Genomic DNA, 21,148 nt, shown 5'->3' with positions numbered 1-21,148 from the left:
TCTGTTTCTTTTCTGAGACTTTCTTAGTTTTTATTTGTTTATAACTGCCCACTGAAGCATTTTTAATGAAGCTGCTTTAAAAACTTTGTCAGATAATTTAAACATCTGTGATTTGGGTGTTGCCACCTCTTGATTGTTTTTTTTTTTTCCACTCAATTTATAGAATTCTCTTCATTTCATTCCTTGTCCTTGGTGTGACAGGTTATTTTCCATTGGCACCTGGCATTTGGGGTATTACGAGAGTTAAGAGGCTCTGGATCTTATTTAAACCCCTGTTTTAGCTGGCTTCCTCTAACACTTCCCTGAACCGGAGAGGGTACTGCCTCATTACTACCAGGGGAGGGTAGAAGTCCAGGTTCCATTCTCTGCTTCCATTGACAAGGAGCTGCTCTTTATTACTGCTGGGTGGGGTGGGAATTGTGGCTTCCAGATAGACTTCCATGGATGCCTCCCTGCCTGGGAGGCGCAAGGGTGTCTCATCACTGCTCCATCAACACCATGGGATAGAGGAAGTGACCTCACCACCACTGGGCAGCAGTGAAAGTCCTGGCTCTCACTAGGCTTCTTTGACACCACCCTCGTTGGGGGTATCTTAACTCTCTGGTGGGGCTGGAAGTCCAGCATCCCTGGTGGTCCTCACTGACCCCGTGGGGTGGTCGGGGGCTCCTTACTGGCAGAGAAGATGAAAGGCCTGGCTTTCTCAGACACCACCCATGGTTGGGGGAGGAGGGGTCTGGCACCTCATTGGAGCCCAGCCAGAGCGAAGTTCAGGCCCCCCATTTGGCCTTTGCTTGTGGAGATGGTGCCATAGTTCTTTCTGTGGCGTTTGGCTGGGGTAGAGCGGTTATTCTCTAAAAGTTTTGTGTCTTGCTAGGCTGCCTCTTTGCTGAGCCTTTGGCTGGAAAGACCAGCATTTTCTTGGGGCTTTTTCTGTCTCTGCGCATTGGTGTTTTCCAGGTTGTTGGCACCTCAGGTCCAAGTCTGGGATATATATGAGGTGAAAAGGAAATCCTTTTCCACCATGATCACCACCATGTCCCTTCTTGTTCTCAAGGTCCTTAGCCTTCACTCTCCTTCGTGCGTTAGTCTTGTATATAATGTCCGGGGCTTATAGTTGTACTTTGCAGGAGGAATAGGGACAAGTACATCTACTCCACTTGGCCAGACCATTGTCTATTTTTTATATCCTTTACACCTGTTATTTGTGTGATCAAAAAGTAATGTATAAAATATGTTATTATACAAATGTTTTTAGATAACGTAAAAAGGGTATCTAATCTTGCCTCTAGGATTAACACTTGGCAGGTAACCCTATATATTTTTTTTAGATGTAAAGATTTTTTATTTTTAAGTAATCTCTATGCCCAACATGGGGCTTGAACTCACAGCTCTGAGATCGAGGATCTCATGCTCTACTGACTGAGCCAGCCAGGTGCCCCTTTTTAGATGTAAATATAGGACTTTAAAAAAACATAATTGGAAGCATCTTGGGATCCTTTTGGTCACACTTAGCAGAAATGAACTTGTGCTGGGGAAATTAAAAAAAAAAAACTTAGCAGAAGGATATCAGGGTATCTTATAAAATCCAACCAAGCAAAGCTTCTCGAAGGAGTAGACTCTCCCTCACCTCCTTTTCTCTCCTCAGCCTATTCCATTGATCAAGCATCCAGAAAGGGGGCACATCCGCTTGGGGGCCAGGCTTTAAATCAGCCATGATGCCAGCCCCGCCCACCTTCCGTAGAGATTTTGGCCAGAACGGTAGCCTGGATTTGCCAAATCCATTTCCGTCTGATTTAGACATGATGCCCAAACCATACCAAATATTGGTCTTCAGTGTAGAGTGTGAGCTTTTCTGTGTCGTTGTGAGTGTATTTGGTGAGACTGGGGAAAGACTGCATCAGCCCTAATATCAGTGAATAGCCCCTCAGAGTCCCAGGGAGTTCTAGACGGGGCTAACTGGGACTCTCGAAATCAGTGTCTGTTTCATAAAAAGTTGTAAAAACCACACCTGGCCAAGTATCAAGACGAGTTTCTGATTTCAGTTCCGTCCACAAACCTTGATGATTTCTTGTTAGAGAAGTTTCTCTTGCATCAATAAACCATATTCATGAATGGGATGGAGAGGAAGGACGTGAGAGATTTTCTTTCTTAAATAATTGGCAAGAGTTTAAAGAGAGGGAGGAGAAGGAAGCTGATGAAGGTGGATGTGCTGGTGTCTGAGATCAATGACCCGCTGTTGGAAGGATGGAGAGCAGAGGGGGGTGCTGAGTGGTTTTCACTCCGGGAGGGAAGGGATAACAGATGAGACCAGGCTGTGCCGAATCTGTTCCAATGGTAAGGCATCTGGACGTCAGAATGCTCCATACAATCTTCTTTGCCTGAAACTACAGAATAGTCACTGTCTTACAACCTGGAAATGATCCTGCCGAGAGTGAGCAGCCTGTAATGAATGCAGCTCATCACGACAACCGCCATCTTTGGCCACATCCAGAAAAATCAGAAAGCTGCCTGGGTATGTGTAATTGGACTTCCTTGAGTTTTGACATTTACATTTATCGGTCGCTTTGTTACCGTGCAAGCATTTGCTGGCAAACAAGACAGGCTCTGCATTTGAAAGGCGGCAGGATTAAAACAGCCTCCGGAGCCTGGGAGTTTATACCTTGGTAAATTCCTGTAGTCTTTCTCTTGTTCCCCATCTTGGCAAAAATTTCAGTTTGCCCGTCTTAAGGTCCCCGTTATTGCACAGGGATACTAAGTTGCTAGCACATGCCAGGAAAGGCCATTCATCATTTGCCAGCAAGAGAGCCCTCTATGCCTTACTCTTTTCATCTGTACAATGGGGACAAGAACGTGTCTGCCTCCTATGAATTAATTCGGAGGAAGAACCTAAACAGTGCCTGGCACATAGTAAGCCCTCAGTTAGCATTAGCTGCTATTATTATAATCATTATAGGCGAAGGCAGCGTGAGGCATCCTGTTTCCTTCCAGATGATTCCCTGGGTAGAAGGCAGTCAGACAGAACTGGGTTCACGTGGCTCAAATATTCCTGCCTGTGCTACTTGCTAGTTGTGCGACCTTGGGAAAGTCACATAGCCACCGGGACATTCCTCATCGTCGTGTGTTCAGAGTTTTACAAGGTTGCTCAGAAGGAACGAGATCGTGGGCTTCAAGCCCTAATAAGCGGTCTCTGGCATAGAGTCGCACGCACATTGTTGAGCATCTTTCTCCTTCCCTTCCCTCATCTTATTTCCTCTTGGTCCTGACCACAGCGTTGGTCTTCCCGAGCAGCCCGGCACCCTTTCCTTGGTAAAGAAGGGCGTGAGCAAAAGTGAGAAGTAAGCGAAGGCTTGTATCTCTGTTTCCTTGGCCGTTCTCCCTTTTCGTGCCCGTCCGACCACCCTGCTCCCTTCCTGCTCCTCACACCCCCTCCAACCATCACTGCTTACCCTTTCCCGTTTCCTCCCTTCTGTCTCTCTGGAGTCCTTCTGATGTCCACCGTCCACTGTCACCGCTGTCTTGGACACATCTGTTAGCTAAATGTCCCTCCACAAATCTTGCAACTTGAAGAGTAAGCTAGGCCAGTGGAAATGAGCCATCCTAACCCATGGAAAATGAATCACTGGCAATGAGAATTCGGGTCATTTGTGTGCAGGATGTCTTCACTGGAAGCCTCAAATTATAACACAGAGGCGCAACCACATACTCAGCCCTCTGAGTGTCTAGAAAACAGCAGGGATGATTTCCTGTGAACATGGCACAGGAAAGAATGTGGGCTTTGAGAGCCCGGCCAACTTTGGATGTGCTTCCAGCTTGGATCATAGGAACTGTGACCGCAAGAACTTGGGCAAATACATGGCTGACTCTCCCCGAGCTGCAGGGATTGTGGATGACAATGATTATGTCATGGGGTGATTATTATGGTCATTAAACTAGGCAATCCAGTGAAAGTGTCCCCCCCATGGTGTCTGACACAGAACAGCCACTTGGAAGAGCCAGCCAGTCCAGTCTGTCTGCCTGCCCGCTCTCTTTCCTTCCTTCCTGTTCTCTAGGCTAAAACGTACAGAGAATTGACATTCCTGTGTAATTTTGCAAAGGTGTCAATTAATTATTTCTTTATTCCTTTTTTAAAATTGTGGTAGAATATGCATGACGTGAAATTTACCATTTTGGGGATGCCTGGGTGGCTCAGTAGGTTAAGCGTCTGCCTTCTGCTCAGGTCATGATCTCGGGGTCCTGGGATCGAGTCCCACATGGGGCTCCCTGCTCCGCGGGGAGCCTGCTTCTCCCTCTGCCTCTGCTTCTCCCCCGCTTGTGCTCTTTCTCTCTCTGTCAAATAAATAAATAAAAATCTTAAAATAAATAAAATTTACCATCTTCATGTTGCTAAGTGTATGGTTCAGTGGTGCGAAGCACATTCACTTCGTTGTGTAAAACTAAAACTCTGCACCTGTGTCCCCTCCCCCAGCCCTGACAACCACCATTCAGCTCTGTCTGTATGAATCTCATTACTCTGGGTGCCTCATATACGGGGAATTGTACAGTATTTTTCTCTTCGTGACTGGCTTATTTCACTCAGCACAGTGTCCTCAAGGTTCCTCCATGTTGGAGCATGTGACAGGGTTTCCCTTCCTTTTTAAGGCTGAAGAATATCCCATTTTGGTATACACCATATTTTATGTATCCATTCACCTGTCCGGGGACACTGGGGTTTCTCCTACTGTTTGGCTATTGTGAATAATGGTGCCATGAACACGGATGTAGAGGATCTATTCCAAGTCCCCGCTTTCAGTTCTTTTGGATATACACTCAGAAGTGGAGTTACTGGATCATATGGTAATTCTATTTTTAATTTTTGGGGAAATCGCCAGCACCATTTCACATCCCCACCAGCAGTGCACGAGGGTTCCCATTTCTCCTCATCCTCACTAACACTTCTTCTTGTTTTGTTTTGTTTATAATAGCCATTGTAATGGGTGCGAAGTGGTGTCTCATTGTGGTTTTGGGTTAAGATTTTTTTATTTGTTGATTTGAGAGAGGGAGAGAGAGTGCGCACGAGCGGTGGGGGGTGGCGGGGCAGAGGGAGAGGGAGAAGCAGACACCCCCACACCCCACACCCCCCAGCTGAGCAGGGAGCCTGACAGACGTGAGGCTTGATCCCAGGACCCTGAGATCATGACCTGAGCCGAAGGCAGATGCTTAAACGCTTAACCAACTGAACCACCCAGGCGCTCCTTACATTGTGGTTTTGATTTGCATTTCCCTATTGATGAGTGATGTTGAGCATCTTCTCATGTAGCTCTTGGCCATCTGGGTGTCTTCTTTGGAGCAATGTTTATTCAAGTCCCTTGTCCATTTTTTTAATTGTTTTTTGTTGTTTTGCTGTTCTTGAGTTGTAGGAATTCTTTATATATTCTGGATATTGACTCCTCATCAGATACATGGCTTGCAAATATTTTCTCCCATTCTGTAGGTTACCTTTGCCCTCTCTTGACTGTGGTGGGCAGAGTTTTAGATTTTGATGTAAGTCCACTTTATCTGTTTTTATTTTGTTGCCTGTGCTTTTGGTGTCATTTCCAAGAAATCATTGACAAATCCAGTGTGAGGAAGTCTTTCTCTTATGTTTTCTTCTGAGAGTTGTATCACTGAAGCTCTTTACATTGAGGCTCTGATCCATTTTGAATTAATTCTTTGATACTGAATATTTCTGTCTCATAATAGCATATGTATTTCCATTTATTTGCCTTCTTTTGTGTCCCTCCAAACGTTTTATTTCATCAAAATTTTGCCTATTTTTAAAGCTTATTTTCTCTTATTATTTTTTTCTTGCTGTTATAGGCAGGGTCTTTTTTTTTCCAATGCAACTTCTGTTTTTTATTCATATAATGGAACAATAATTAATTTCTGTCTTGTACCAAATTTCCATATTTGTACCAAACCACCTTACCTAATTCTCTTTGTGGTAGCCATGTCTTTGGTTGATTATTTTGGGTTTCAATATAAACATGTTGAAGGTGAAAAAACTTTGAGTTATGCCAGCTCTTTAATCGGCAAAGGTAGAACTCATGAGCCTCAATGAAGGAAATGACATGTGACATATAAACTCTCAGAAACTACCTCACCCACACACTCATTGTGAAGCTACTAGAAATGCTCCAGCTGAGCAAGACATGAATCAAAATAAAGAACTCATAACTAGGGATGGCGTAGTTTAAAAACAAAGAAACAAACAAACAAAAAAACCAGCAAGCAATGAAGTAAATCAGTCTTAAAGCTGCTGCCTCTGCCCGGACCAAATACTGCCATTTTCACAGTTATTACGTTTACTGTGAATGTCAACAAGAATTATGGAAAGAATTGTGATGTAGTGTAAAAGTAGTTAATACAATCCGATCCAGATCTGTATTTTAACAGAAAATGTAATTTTACAACATTGCAATTAAGAGAAGGGCTAAAATCACAGGTTCAGAAACAATTTTTAAAAAAATATAGAAATTCTGGGCACCTGGGTGGCTCAGATGGTTAAGCGTCTGCCCTTGGCTCAGGTCATGATCCCAGGGTCCTGGGATCGAGTGCTGCATCAGGCTCCCTGCTCCTTGGGAGCCTGCTTCTCCCTCTGCCTCTCTCTCTCTCTCTCTGTCTCTCATGAATAAATAAATAAAATCTTTAAAAATAAATAAATAAATTACTAGACTTTCAATAAAAAGTAAATTATAAATATATGTAGAAATTCTCCGGGGCGCCTGGGTGGCTCAGTTGTTAAGCATCTGCCTTCGGCTCAGGTCGTGATCCCAGGGTCCTGGGATCGAGTCCTGCATCGGGCTCCCTGCTCAGCAGGAAGCCTGCTTCTTCCTCTCCTTCTGCTGCCCACCACCCGCCCCCGCTTGTGCTCTCTCTCTCGCTGTGTCTCTCTCTGTCAAATAAATAAAATAAAAAAAATTATATAGTAATTCTAGATCCCGATCTTGGCTAGGAAAATTTTGAATCTGGATTAAAATGAATGATGTTGTCAGAAAACCTAAATTCACAAAGTTGACACGTGAAGAAGTTGAATACTTACATGATAACTTCAAAAGAAATTTAGAAAAGGAGTCTAGAAATAACCTTGAGGAAGAGAGCCGAGGTCTTACTGATGGACAGCAGAGGTTGACTCCCACCAAAGCAAGAGGGTGCCATGACTCCCCTGGTCCTAGGCTCGGAGTCTAGTGATAGATTTGCCACTTTCTAATCTGAGCAAGGCCCTTCCCTGCTCAGAGCCTTCATTTTCTTATCTGTAGAATGGGAAAGTTGCACTAGCTGGCCTCCAGGATGCTTTCCTAGTCAAATATAGTCTAGTACTTGTATGTCTTTGAATAATAGAAAACATTACTTTTCAAGCCTGACTGCAGCAGAATCATCCAGGGAGCGTTACATTTCTTGGCCCAGTCTCAAAGCTATCTGGAAGTGGGCCATAGAATTGCTTATGCGAAGAAACCACGCTGATAGCTAATAGATAGCATTTACTGAATGCTTATTACATGCCAGACACTTTTTAAAAACATTTTTCATTAATTTACATTCTGGTTTCTCCTCAGATGGTATAAGTGTTTCTCCTTTTACTAAACATTTTCCATCAACTCATTGTGTGCAACCTTGATCCCTAGTAGACCCCAAGAACACACCTGGCATGCCCTGCCCTTTTAGGTGATGGTCTCAAATGCAAACCAGGCTTCGACTTTTTATGGTAACATTTGGTCGTAGGTGTCATCAATGTGCTCCAAAATATACTAACTACTGACTTCTAGATTGCCGTCAAAATGAAAACACAGTTTAACTATTCTCACAGAGAGCCCTCAGAGACCCTCCAAGAGCCCCAGAGATTCTCCACCGTAGCTGAGGAACGTTGGGTTGGGGGGAGGCAGCTAGCCCTGCATTGGCCCACCCACCAGTAACTAGGAACTGTGACCACACGTGAAGTGGGAACTTGAAACAGGGTAATGAAGGACAGCAAGGCATCGAATAACTACCTGGAAATATGTTCAAGGGATATGTAAGGCTACGGAAAAGGTTTTAGAACTAAGGAGGCCGCCCACCCAGCATCCCCTAATGTTAACAACTCACGCGACTTTGGTACAGTTACCAAAACCACGAAATGATCGTTGGTCAATACTGCTCACAAAATTGTAGGCCTTATTAGGATTTTAGCCATCTTCCCCCCATTAACGTCTCCTTTTAGTTCCAGGATCCCTCATTGTGTCTCCTCAATTTCCTCCAATTGTGGCAGTTCCTCAGTCTTCCCTTATCTTTTATGACCTTGACATTTTGGTGAGGACTGGGCAGTTATGTTATAGCATGTTTTCTCGTGATTCAGTCGTGGTTATGCATTTTTTTGGGGGGTAAGAATCCCGCAGAAGTGACATTAGGTCCCTCTCCATGCTTCAGGGGAGATAGGATCTTGAAATATCTTATTACTGGTAATATTACCTTGGATCATGAGGTTAAGGTGGTGGTGGGTTTCTCCACTGTGAGATTATTATTTTTCACTTGTAATCAATTAATTTCTTAGAGGAAATACTGTGAGACTATGCCAATATCCTGTCCGCTCTCAGAATTTCATCCAGAGATTTTAACATCCATACTGAGGACGGTTATTACTGTGGTGTTTGCCTAATGGTGATTTTTGTATTTTTCTCATTCTGGCCACATTTATTAATTGGTATTCTGTCATAAAGAAGATCTGTTCCTTCTTCATTTATTCTTTTCTTCAACTGTTTATGACATAAGTGTAGACTCATGGGTATTTATTTCATTCTACAAATTATAATCCAACACTTTCATTATTTATTTTGTCATTAAAATTGTCCTGGCTTTGGCCACTGGAAGCTCCTTCAAGCTGGCTCCCATATCCTCTGCCACTCCCATCCCTTTTCAAGGAATGACTTATTTTCTGGCACTATAAGATGTTCCAGGTTCATCTTCAATATTTCCTGCCCTGGTCTTGGAATCGGCCATTTCCCTAAGGAGCCCTGGTTCCTTTGAGTGGAGAATGGTATTTAGAAACCAAGACCTGGGCACTAGGTGTGCTCATTGCTACTGGGATGTCATTTCCTGGCTCTCTCAGCAGAGCTAGAAAATATATGTATGCATTTTAATGCAAGCAGACACACATCTTTTTCACTTCTGTATGCATCTCTGTGTAAATACATTAAAAAAAAGAAACACGAGTTCATGCTGATTTCTCCAACTCCAGTCCAATAGAGTTGGTTCATGCTAGATTTCCCACATTCCTTATTTGTAACGTCTTTCTCCAACAGTGAGAAGCTGGCTCCCATTACCTGTATTTACTTATTTTCTTAGTCATAGCACACGCGTAAAGAAGTCTCTGGATTTCAAACACACGTCCCTATGGCAAACAGGTTTAATAACTAGAAAACAATGTTTCTATGTAGTTCTTTTTGTCTTTAGCCTTACAGTATCCGCTCAAAATACCATTTTCCAAAGTTCCTCGGTTTAATTCTTTCATCCCCTGTCCCTTCAGTGCGGTTAGGTTACTCATTTATAATGAAGTTGGGTTCCCTTGTTTTGTTTGGATTTTTGTTCCCCTGCCCCCCGCAATCCCAGTTGAGTTATTCTAATGTGGGGTATGTAAAGATCTTGCTTTGGTTCTAAGAGTCAGAGGGATACCCTAAAAATAGCCCCAAAGAAGTGGGGCCTTTCTTCCTCCCCATCTCATCCTCCTCTTTTTCACCCCTTTCTTACCCCAGTATCTTTAGTTTCGGTTGTATCCTTCCTGCTTTGATGGTGAGAAACTTTAAAATTAGGTCGCGGGAGAGATTCTGCCTTGAACAGTCACATGGAGAAGAGCAGGGGCCAGAGAAGGGAGGTCAAACCGCAGGGGACCACAGGCAGGGGCAGAGGGAGGAGTGATGCAGGACCGACCCAGGCGGGATCAGTGCAGTGCCTTGGTGCCTCTGCGGTTCCCACCTGTGGAACTAAGGCTTCACAGCATGGGCCTGGACTGTCCCAGAACAGCAGGGAAGCTGTGCGGGTGCCAGCCAGAGCCTGGAGGCACATGCTTCTCCCCCACGAGAGGTAGGCCCTCGACGCCTGCCATTCCACAGTGTTTGAGAAGTCCTCCAAGAAAGAAGCGCCATGTGGGGGCCGCCCCAGGACAGTCGGACCCGGGCAGACCTTCGACTAGTCCCGCACGTTTGGGAAGATGACCCTGTCTTGCATTATGTGGTCAGGTCAACATGTGAAGAGGAGGTCTCCCTCTGTGCCCTCTGCAGTCACTGCCTGCCCCACCCCCCCACCCCCCCAGCTCCAGGCCTCCCTGTTCTGCTCAGGGTCCCCAGTAAGGACTCACCCCTACTGGCTCGGAAGAGGAACTTGGAGACGGGGGCAAGCCCGGCTGTTGAATGTTTCCACACAGCCCCACCGGTGGGTGAGGGGCATTCCCATTCCAGGCAGCAGCTGGGATTTCACAATAGAGACTCCTCTTAGAAGGTGCTTAGGGAAGCCGGGCCTTACCTGCCAAGTGTTTGAGAAAAAGGCATCGTCCTTGGGGAGGGAGGGAGTGCCACCTTCTTCCCTCTTCATCTCCGCCCCAAAGCCACTAGGGTTCTGCTGACAAGTCACAAGAAACAGCTGATGACTGACTCATCAAACGGAAATGAGGGTGCCAAAGGACCAGGTGTTGAGCCAGGGGGCGCTGGGTTAACCCCCAGGGCAGCTCAGCTGAGCATCCCCCTGGCTGGGCTCCCACCTGCCTTGGCTCCCAGGGCCCAGTGCCTTGGGCAAGTCCAGCCTCTCAGAGCAGCTTGGGGCAAACTCAGGATGCCCGGGGGCTGGGCGGGGGGGCGGGGGGCTGGCACACCAGGAACTGTGCCCCGTGCCCTTGGGGATACCTGGCCCGTCCGCGGAGAAGGTCTTGATTGTCTTCAGTGAACCGCGGGGGCCACTGAGCCCAGGAGATGGGAGTGTCAGGGGCCTGGGGAAGGGAAGGAGTGTGGGCCAGCAGGCGTTGGGGTGCTGGGAAGGCTGCTCACAGAAGCCCCAGGACACTGTGTCCTGACCCCCTAAGGATAGGGGTGCAACAGAGGCAGTGTTGGCGGAAAACGTTCATTTGCATTTTGTGTTCACAGTGGGACGCAACAGGGCAGGGTGACTCATCCCTGCCTTGTGACACAACCCAGTTGTCCCTTGCAGCAGGGACTGGGCGGAGGGAACTTCAAAGCCAGTCGGTGTGGTTCAGCCCTTGCTCCAGGCTAGAGATCGCCCAGTTCAGCAAGTAGTGCACTTCTGTGAGTCCTGATTCCCTCCCTGGAGGGTGGGCAGCTAGTATAGACCGACATGGGGGGCTCAAGATCCCTAGCAGCTGGGAAGGTAGGTCTTTTAAAGTAAGATCGTGTTGTAGCTAATTGAGTCTCCATTTTGGGGGGTATGAACACAAATTGGTTTTCTTTTTCTTCTGGTAACTGGCATCTTGACTGTACTGAGAGCGCACTGTAGTGGCCAGGACCAGACTCCCTGGGTTCCTCTCCTGGCTTTGCCACCTCTTCGCTGTGTGGCCTTGGGCAAGTCGTCTAACTTCTCTGTGCCACAGATGACCCATCTCTCCATCCGACTCCCCAAAGGTGATCCACCCATCAGCCTCCTACCGCTAACTTCCCCTCCTCCACCCCCCACCAGCCCTCCAGGGCCAAGTATCAGCAAAACAGCTGCGGTCCAGCTTTTGTGGCTAGTTCTCACCTGTCCCCCTCCCTACAATGAAGGACTGTGAAATGAAGGACTTGAGGCAGGGGTGGGTGGGCAACATCTGAGCTCCCTCCAAGAAGCCACCCTGGGGCTCACGGGAAGAAATCAGCCTGTGGGGCAGAGGATCCGTTGATGCCATCTGGGCCAACCATCCATGCCCCAAAGTCATCCTTTTGAAGGTGCCTGAGCTTCAAGCTCCTGCAACGGATCCTGGTAGCCCTGAGTCTGGGTAGGACTAAGCTGGAGAGAGTCTTGTATTGGGGCTCCACTGGAGGCAGAAGGCTGAGGCCTCATCACAAGGGCCCGTTCCCAGGATGCACACCCATGGCAGGCGAGGCAGGGACCGGAAAGCTTGGAATCTGCCCCGTCTGGCTCAGTGGCATTGGACTCATTGCCTGGGCTACCCGTGGAGGAGTCCACAGACAAAAGGCCCAAAGGTGTACCGGGAAAGTTGCCCTGGAAGGGCCCAGGGACATCTCTGGGCTGCCGGATGCTGCTCATGGAAACACCCAGCATGCACGGTCCTGAATCCCCAGTGAGAGGTTTTTCTGAGTTCAGTCTGCCACCTCAACAGCCGGGAGGTGGGGGACCTGGCCTTCTGTTCCAGTGTCTCAGTCCTTGGCAGGCTCGTCCCTGCACCCAGACTCTTGCACATGCTGTCTCTTCTTTCTGGAGTGTTCTTCCCCTCACTTCTGTCCTCGATTCCTCGTCCAGCTTCAAGGTCCCTTTGGGGAGGCTTCCTGACAACCTAGTGTGGGCTCCCCATTTGGCCTGCCCCCAGCACCATCTGTCTTCACAGCATCACCTTCTGTGACGACTTCTTTCTTGGTCTATTGATCTGTTCAGTGTTAATGTCTGACGCCAAGAAGCATGGCCCAGCAGGGACATCACTGAGGTGGGAGACCGCTGGACAGCTCACAGAGAGCTGATGTTTCCTCGGGCATGTGGTTCCTCCCGGGCTAGGGAAGTAGGAGGATTTGCCTACGTGGGCCCCCCGCAAGCCGAGGGTTCCAGTCATGCAGCTGGGTCCCTGTTTGGATTTTGCAGTTTTGCATGTCGTTTGCATGGCTCAGCTCCGAGCTCCGTGCTTCTGCTTGTGGTTTCCTGGTCTGTCCCCAGCTCCACAGAGTTGGACCACTGCTTCCTTGGCTCCTCTCCAGGGCCTGGCCTGACGGGCCAGCGACAGGGTCTGCCTGGAAGGGCTGAATGCGGGAAAGTGGGAGAGTGCCAAAGCCTGTGGCAGGATGGCTTTCGTGTCTCGAGAACACCCTGGGCCCATCCACTGTGGCGTTCTTCCCGGCGGTCCTCCAGGGTCGGCACCTTGTTAAGCCCATTTTACAGAAAAGTAAACTGAGATTCTGCAGCCTTCTCCCTGCCTGTCCCCGGGGCCTGGGGGGAACACAGAAAACACTTGCCACTGCCCCCGTCTACCTCGCAGCGTCCCGCCCTGACCCTCACTGCCTGCATCGCTGTGCCGTTGGGCCGCAGGGACTGTGAGCTCCCCACCTTCGTGCTGTGCTCTGGGCAACAGAGCTACGGCAGGGCTGACCGAGCTGGGCTGCGAGCACCCATGGACTCTGCTGTCCGCTCTGCTAGGCCATTTGCTCCCCCTAGCCTGGGGCTCTCCCGGCTGACTGGTGTCTGTCCCCTTGCAGGCGATGACTCAGGATGCAGCCAGGGGCCACGACGTGCACGGAGGACCGCATCCAGCATGCCCTGGAGCGCTGCCTACACGGGCTCAGCCTCAGCCGCTGCTCCACCTCCTGGTCAGGTAGGTCTGGGGGGGCAGGGGTGGGGCTGGTGGGGCCCAAGAAAGCCCCGGGGGCTACAGTGAGCACTGGAGTGCTTACAGAAGCCCACAGGTTCTGGTTCCAGGCCCGTGTGTGGGACCTCCCACGGGCCGGTGCTCGGCGCAGCACCTGATGGAGGGTGGCCCGTCAGAATGTGGCAGTCTGTCTGTCCTCCCCTGACATCTTCTTCCTCTTCCTCAGGGCTGTATCTTGCTTTCTCTGCATGTGCCAGAAGCACAGCTCCTTGAAGAGAGGTATCGGTCCTGCTTAGAAAAACCACAGCTGCTGACTCCAAAAGAACAGCTAGGAGTTTGTAGATGGCTCCCCCCAGAGTTCTGTTTAGTTGGTTTCTGGTTCCTTCCAGAGCCCCATCTCCTTTTTCCCTGCAGGACAAGGGAGAATCTCAGCCGAGCTTCAGGGAGTGGGAAGCTTCCTTGTTTCCCAGGACTGAGAAACGGGCTTATCTGCAGGCTGGGGCAATTGCATCTCTGAAGACTGGTGCCTACTTGTAATAATTTCTCATGCTTCTGAGATTGTTCGCATCCCATATCTGACTTGCCTCTCTAACTATCCCATGAGATAGGTAGCCACTGCTCCTTGAACTTACCTGGTTCCTTCCCTGGTTCCTCCTACCTCAGGACCTTTGCACTTGCTGCCTGGAACTCTTCTCTCAGAACAGCATGTAGCTGGCTCCTTCTCATCCAGGTCTCAGCCCAAGTGTCACCTCCTCTGATTGACTTTCCCTGGTCTTTGGGATTACACAGATCTAGATTAAAACTGCCTCTCACTGGCTGCTATCACCTCACACAAGTCACTTAACCTCCCAGGAACCCCACCTGCCTCGGCCATAAAGTGAGAGTAGCGACAACAGGAGCCACTTCCTGAAGGGAAGATGGGAGACTCAGTGGGGCAGAGCATATGCAAGAGCCTAGCACCTTATCGGCACACAGTAGGTGCTCCGTAAATGGTAGTTTGCTTCCTGCCTAGGGTTTGACGGAGCCTAAGCGTATAGAATGGAGTCGGAGGGGGGTGCATCATTAAGTAAAAGAAGACAAAAATATCTGACTTTGGCCAATTTTACAAAACCCCGTATCCACATGAAAATACTGTTAGGGTCTCCCCGACCTTGGAAGGAGCCGGTGCACCTGAAGGCGCGCGGAGCTCAAGTTCCATGAAACTCACGGCTGGTTCCCTTCCCGCCTTGCCCCTACTGCTCCGACCTCCAGTACGTGCAAGCGCACACACGCACACGGGCCCCCATGACCACCCCTTTAATTTCTAGGGGTTTGCCCTTGCTGACTGCGGGGAAACAGAGACCGACACAGTCCGGAAGTCTGGGGAAGTTACAGAATGACCAAGTGCCCACTCTGGCTCTCAAAAGATAAAGGGATGTAGCTTACCCCCTCCCTGCGCTCCCGTGCCAGGCAGTCCTGGGAAGCCCCACGGCCAGGAGAGACTTGCTCTTGCTTCCGGGAGGGGGGAGGGGGGAGGGGGGAAGGGGGATGGGCGTTAGCCGAGGCTCTTCTCCTCCCTTCAGCACTTTCTGCCTCTGCACTCCTTCCCTGCACCTTGCAGGTTCCAGCAACCCCGTGGGAAACCAGGGGCAGGGGAGGCTGTGGAAGAACGGTGGCTTCCCGGCCCATCTCTGTGTCTCTTGCAGGACTAAGAGACTTGTTTCGATGAGGCATGACAGAGATGACTGTTTTTTATTTTTTAATTTTTTATTGTTATGTTAATCACCATATATTACATAATTTGTTTTGGTGTAGTATTCCATGATTCATTGTTTGTTCATAACACCCAGTGCTCCACGCAGAACGTGCCCTCCTCAATACCCATCACCAGGCTAACCCATCTCCCCACCCCCCTCCCCTCTAGAACCCTCAGTTTGTTTTTCAGAGTCCATCATCTCTCATGGTTCCTCTCCCCCTGCGATTTGCCCCCCTTCATTCTTCCCCTCCTGCTATCTTCTTTTTTTTCTTAACATATGTTGCATTATTTGTTTCAGAAGTACAGATCTGTGATTCAACAGTCTTGCACAATTCACAGCGCTCACCGTAGCACATACCCTCCCCAATGTCTATCACCCAGCCACCCAATCCCTCCCACCCCCTACCACTCCAGTAACCCTCAGTTTGTTTCCTGAGATTAAGAATTCCTCATATCAGTGAGGTCATGTGATACATGTCTTTCTCTGATTGACTTATTTCACTCAGCATAACACCTTCCAGTTCCATCCACGTCGTTGCAAATGGCAAGATCTCATTCCTTTTGATGGCTGCATAATATTCCATTGTGTATATATACCACATCTTCTTTATCCATTCATCTGTCGATGGACATCTTGGCTCTTTCCACAGTTTGGCTATTGTGGACATTGCTGCTATAAACATTGGGGTGCACGTACCCCTTCGGGTCCCTACATTTGTATCTTTGTGGTAAATACCCAGTAGTGCCTTTGCTGGATCGTATGGTAGCTCTATTTTCAACTGTTTGAGGAACCTCCATACTGTTTTCCAGAGTGGTTGCACCAGCTTGCATTCCCACCAACAGTGTAGGAGGGTTCCCCTTTCTCCACATCCCCGCCAACATCTGTCGTTCCCTGACTTGTTCATTTTAGCCATTCTGACGGGTGTGAGGTCGTATCTCACTGAGGTTTTGATTTGGATTTCCCTGATGCCGAGCGATGTTGAGCACTTTTTCATGTGCCTGTTGGCCATTTGGATGTCTTCTTTGGAGAAATGTCTGTTCATGTCTTCTGCCCATTTCTTGATTGGATTATTTGTTCTTTGGGTGTTGAGTTTGATAAGTTCTTTATAGATTTTGGATACTAGCCCTTTATCTGATCTGTCATTTGCAAATATTTTCTCCCATTCTGTCGGTTGTCTTTTGGTTTTGTGGACTGTTTCTTTTGCTGTGCAAAAGCTTTTGATCTTGATGAAATCCCAATAGTTCATTTTTGCCCTGGCTTCCCGTGCCTTTGGCGATGTTTCTAGGAAGAAGTTGGTGCGGCTGAGGTCGAAGAGGTTGCTGCCTGTGTTCTCCTTTAGGATTTTGATGGACTCCTGTCTCACGTTAAGTCTTTCAACCATTTGGAGTCTATTTTTGTGTGTGGTGTAAGGAAATGGTCCAGTTTCATTCTTCTGCACGTGGCTGTCCAATTTTCCCAACACCATTTGTTGAAGAGACATGACAGAGATGACTGTTGATCCAGAGTTTTCTCAGACTCTTACTTTAGCAAGGAGTGCCCCCGTGCAATCCCCCCGGGGATTCCCGCTGCTCTCCAAACCTGAGCTGAACTCGCCTCTCTGCCTTTCCAGCTGGCCTGTGTCTCAACTGCTGGAGCCTACAGGAGCTGGTCAGCAGGGACCCGGGCCACTTCCTCATCCTCCTGGAGCAGATCCTGCAGAAAACCCGAGAGGTGAGCGCCAGCCAGGGACCGAAGACGCAAGGGAAAGGTCCCCATGGAGTGTTGGTTCTGGGGTGCTTGGCCCGGCGTGGGGCTTGGCAAAGGCACTGGGAACCCCTGACTTTTCTGTTCCAGCAGTGCTTGTGGATTGAAGGTTTCTGACTAGAAAGGAAGGAGGAAGCTCTCCCGAATCCCTTTCCTTGAAAAGATCCATAAAAGTAGACACAGAAGAGAAAAGTGATTAAACCGAGACCTAACAGCAGGTCCATAGTGAATAGGCTTTTATGACTAAGAAGAGGGGTGTGTTTGAGGCTCAGCTGGGCTGGCCTTCCAGAACAGCTGGGAATCCCTACAGAGGATGCTGGCTCTTGTTTAAAGAATTCTTAAGTGGTTTTTTTTTTTTCCCTTTCTTTCTTTTTTTTAAAAACATGACTGAGTTGGAAGACATGTGACTGTCTCAGCTGTCCCTGGAAAGTCTTGTTTTATCAAGATGCCCAAGGTCCCAGTTCTGGGTCCCACCATTTACCTGGTGCTGTTAGACCCTGATCACAAGCAGACCAATTCAGAAAAGCTAAACCACTTTGGGGTATTTACTTTATAAACGCAGATATCAACTACCTTGTAACAATAGGGGAGGGTTTGTAGAAGGGATGGGGCAGCAGGTGTATTGGACACGTGGTCTGTTCAGGGTAAAGACAGGAGAATTCTCAGTTTGAGCCTGTGGAGCACAACACAGATGGTGGGGCTTTCTCTGCATCTTCAATGCCCACAAGTTCCAGAAGGGGCTGAGACCTTTAGCATGTTGACCAAAGAATTCTAAATCACGTGCGTATGTAGTGTGGCGGGTGGGTCAAAGAGATGATGCACCGAAGAATACATAGACCTTGGAAAAAAATATGGAAAAAATGTTGCCTCAGTTATAATAAAACAGATGCAAATTAAAACCATATGAGACAGTCTTTGCCTAGCAAATTAGCAAAAAAATTATAACGAGCAATACAGGGAAGGGTAGAGTGAAACCCGTGCTTTTGTATGTATGGCATATTAAAATTGGCACCATCCTTCTGGAAAGCAACTTGGCAATGAGCTTCAAAGATCAGAAATATGTTTATAGTCTTTGATCCATTGATCCCACTTCTTGAACTCGAACCTAGAGAAGTAATCCAAATTATGGAAAAAGGTAATGTGCACAAGTAATGTGCATTGCAAAAAGATTTAAAACAGGAAGATGATAATCTCAAATGTCCAAAATGAAGCTAATAATAAATGACAGAGGTCTAGCAGAGGAAATATTATGCAGGTAATAAAAAGATGGGCATTATCCAACGGCATAAACAAATTTTAATGTACAAAAAAATTGCATCAGTGAGATTTATTAAATGGGTTAGTGAAAACTGACTAAACATTTGGAAAAATTCAGAGTGCGTTTCCTAGTGCATACCATACAGCAGATGGAATTCTAAGTGGATTAAAGATTTACATTTACGAAAATGAAGCTTCAGAGAAAAGAAGAAAAAAGATATATGAATATTTACATGATGTTTGCATGCCAAAGCAAAAACTTATACGGGAAAAAAACTGAACACTTCTAATACTGGGACTTCAGGAAAAGAAATCTATAAAATTAAAAGATACGCAACAGGGGTGCCTGGGTGGCTCAGTCGGTTAATCATGTGCCTTTGGCTCAAGTCATGATCCCAACGTCCTGGGATCAGGCCCCATGTTGGGTTCCTGGCTCAGCAGGGAGCCCACTTCTCCCTCTCCCTGCTGCTCATGCTTTCTCTTCCTCTCTCTCTCTCTGAGATAAATTAAAAAAAAAAAATCTTTAAAAAAAAGATACCACAAATTTAAAAAATATATATTTATAACAGAAATAAAAAGGAACTGCATAACTAGGAGCAGGGGGAAAAGGCAGGCTTAGAGATGATGTAGCAAAACAAATTCATTTGTAATAATAATAATAGGTAAGAAGCATGAGGCGTAAAAATATACACACTATGCTTTACACGTTTGCAGAGGAAAATACATAGAGGAAAAATGGTGTCAGGAGAATCGTTGCGATATCAGCTGTGGTTGCTTTTGGAGGGGGGATATTGTGAGTGCTTTTTTTTTTTTTTAACTTGTATTTCCCAAATTTTTGCCTAGTGATTACATTACTTTTCCCCGTAAGAAAGAAAGAAAAGAAAGGCCAGAACGAGAAAGCGCTGCTCTGTTCTGCACCTGTGATGAGCCTCATGTTCCTCTCCTGTGCTGTCCACAGGTCCAAGAGAAGGGCACCTATGACCTTCTCGCCCCCCTGGCCCTGCTCTTCTACTCCACTGTCCTCTGCGTAAGTTCCAGCACGGGCCAGCAGGGGGAGGCAGGAGGGGCCCGGGAGGGGCGGCCTCACCCCTCCAGAGACAAGCCGGGACCCTTGAAACGGGTGTCAGCCCTCTGATGGCTTCCGAGCGGCCCCCGTGAGAGACCTCCAGAACTCCATGCAGGACGCCATGCTGCCTGGCACATCCGGGTTCCCGTGGAGGGCCTGCTGTCCACGGCCTGTTCACGAGGCGTGACGCAGATCCTGCTGAGAGATTTTCGGTCCACCCCATTCTGTACCCCAGGAGTCAGTTCACCTGGTGTGAGCATCCCGTCTTCACCAGACCGGTGGCACCAAATGACCGCACATACGTGGGAGCGCATCCGCTTCCAAGCATAAACCTTTGCCTCCCGTGGGGATATGTAAATACAGGTGGTTCAGGCACTGAAGACCGTTCCCCCAAGTGAGGGGCAGCAACGGCACCATTAGGCTGACCTCCCCAGTGACAGCTTTTCAGAGAGGCGCTCTTACGTATCGAGTATTATGTGTGGTGAAAACATGGCCCTTATGGTAGAAGGGCCCCCGGGTGCCATCTTGCCCATCCGTAACTCACTCCCAGTGGTAACTTCAGGTTCTTTCTGACCTTGTCCCGGGACAAACTGCTGCCAGGAACAGAGTGCCTTCTGTGGCACATTCCAGAAAGGAGCAGGGTCTGTTCTGGAATATCAGTGAGCTCTCTCTCACCCAGACCTCTCTGCTCGCTGCTCCCTTTTCCATCCAGACGCCACACTTCCCACCCGATTCAGATCTCCTTCTGAAAGCAGCCAGAACCTACCACCGGTTCCTGACCTGGCCTGTTCCCTACTGCAGCATCTACCAGGAGCTGCTCACCTTCATTGATGCTGAACTCAAGGCCCCAGGTGAGTGTTGGTGTGGCAGGCGCGTGGGGCCTTCGTGGTGCACAAAGGATCCGATGGCTGACAGAAATGAACACAGGCGGTAACTCAAGGAGGAGTTCTTAGGGGAAGCTGAGCAGCGGTTCCAGGCAAGGAGACCCCACTGCATGGTCTGTGCCTGCGATCTGGTTTGCCAAAGGGTCTCCGAGACTGCCCAGGTCAGACAAAGGGGCCCCCACAATACTGACAAGAGGCCCTTGCTTGTCCTCTTTGCTTCAGGAGCAAATGGGGAAATGCATATGTGGATCGATTCAGTTCTGGTCAGGGGAGTGACCGGGGCTAGGAATGGACAGGTTGATGGGCGCCATGACAGGGGTGGACAAGGGCCTGGGGCCAAGTTGTCACACGTGGGGTCTGGAAAGGAGGAATTCTTGAAAAATTGCAAGTGCTCTAATAAATACGAAAAGGAGGGCCCAGCAAACTGTTCTAGAGCAAGAGAAAACCTAAGTAGGTAAGATTTACTGCAGGGTGGCCTGAGAGAGTAATTCATCAATGTCAGTAGCTCAAAGGAATAATGTCACATAAACATCCTGATAGATGCCCTTAACACATTTGATAAAATTCAACATCCATTCCTAATATTCAAAACCCTTCTAATATATGGATACTATTAAAACGTGGAAGTATTCTTAACAGCCCACCGTGAAATGCTAGAGGCATTTCCATTTAAGTCAGTAACCTTCCTCTTTGTGCTTATAGGTATTTAGCCTAGGCAAAAAGACAAAAATAAAGAATATTTCTTCTTCCAGAGAAGATAACATTTTAATTATTTTTTAAAGATTTTATTTATTTATTTAACAGAGAGAGACACAGCGCGAGAGAGAACACAAGCAGGGGGAGTGGGAGAGGGAGAAGCAGGCTTCCCTGCAGAGCAGGGAGCCCGATGCGGGGCTCGATCCCAGGACCCTGGGATCATGACCTGAGCTGAAGGCAGGCGCTTAACGACTGAGCCACCCAGGCG

At 48.0% G+C, this 21,148-nt stretch overlaps 1 protein-coding gene across 20 annotated transcripts in view; it reads left to right on the top strand.

Moving 5' to 3' along the window:
* The window catches only part of PIK3R5 (phosphoinositide-3-kinase regulatory subunit 5), a 64,320-nt gene that overhangs the window by 28,630 nt on the left and 14,542 nt on the right, over positions 1 to 21,148 (top strand). For 9 of the 20 annotated variants that reach the window (XM_073881689.1, XM_073881691.1, XM_073881688.1 and 6 more), the window contains 5 exons: positions 11,185 to 11,279; positions 13,389 to 13,504; positions 16,844 to 16,944; positions 19,078 to 19,261; positions 20,013 to 20,151. In XM_073881689.1, coding sequence (XP_073737790.1) covers positions 11,185 to 11,279; positions 13,389 to 13,504; positions 16,844 to 16,944; positions 19,078 to 19,261; positions 20,013 to 20,151 — 635 coding nt within the window. Of the gene's footprint in view, positions 1 to 11,120; positions 11,280 to 13,388; positions 13,505 to 16,843; positions 16,945 to 19,077; positions 19,262 to 20,012; positions 20,152 to 21,148 lie in introns of all 20 variants that reach the window. The other 11 variants (XM_025864345.2, XM_025864340.2, XM_025864344.2 and 8 more) reach the window with 3 other exon arrangements.

Source organism: Callorhinus ursinus, unplaced genomic scaffold, assembly GCF_003265705.2.
Source record: "Callorhinus ursinus isolate GAN/ISIS: 27379988/994484 unplaced genomic scaffold, GSC_fseal_2.0 scaffold43, whole genome shotgun sequence".
NCBI lineage: Eukaryota > Metazoa > Chordata > Mammalia > Carnivora > Otariidae > Callorhinus > Callorhinus ursinus.
Note: the sequence above shows the minus strand (reverse complement) of the source record. Positions and strands in the feature narration are given on the sequence as shown.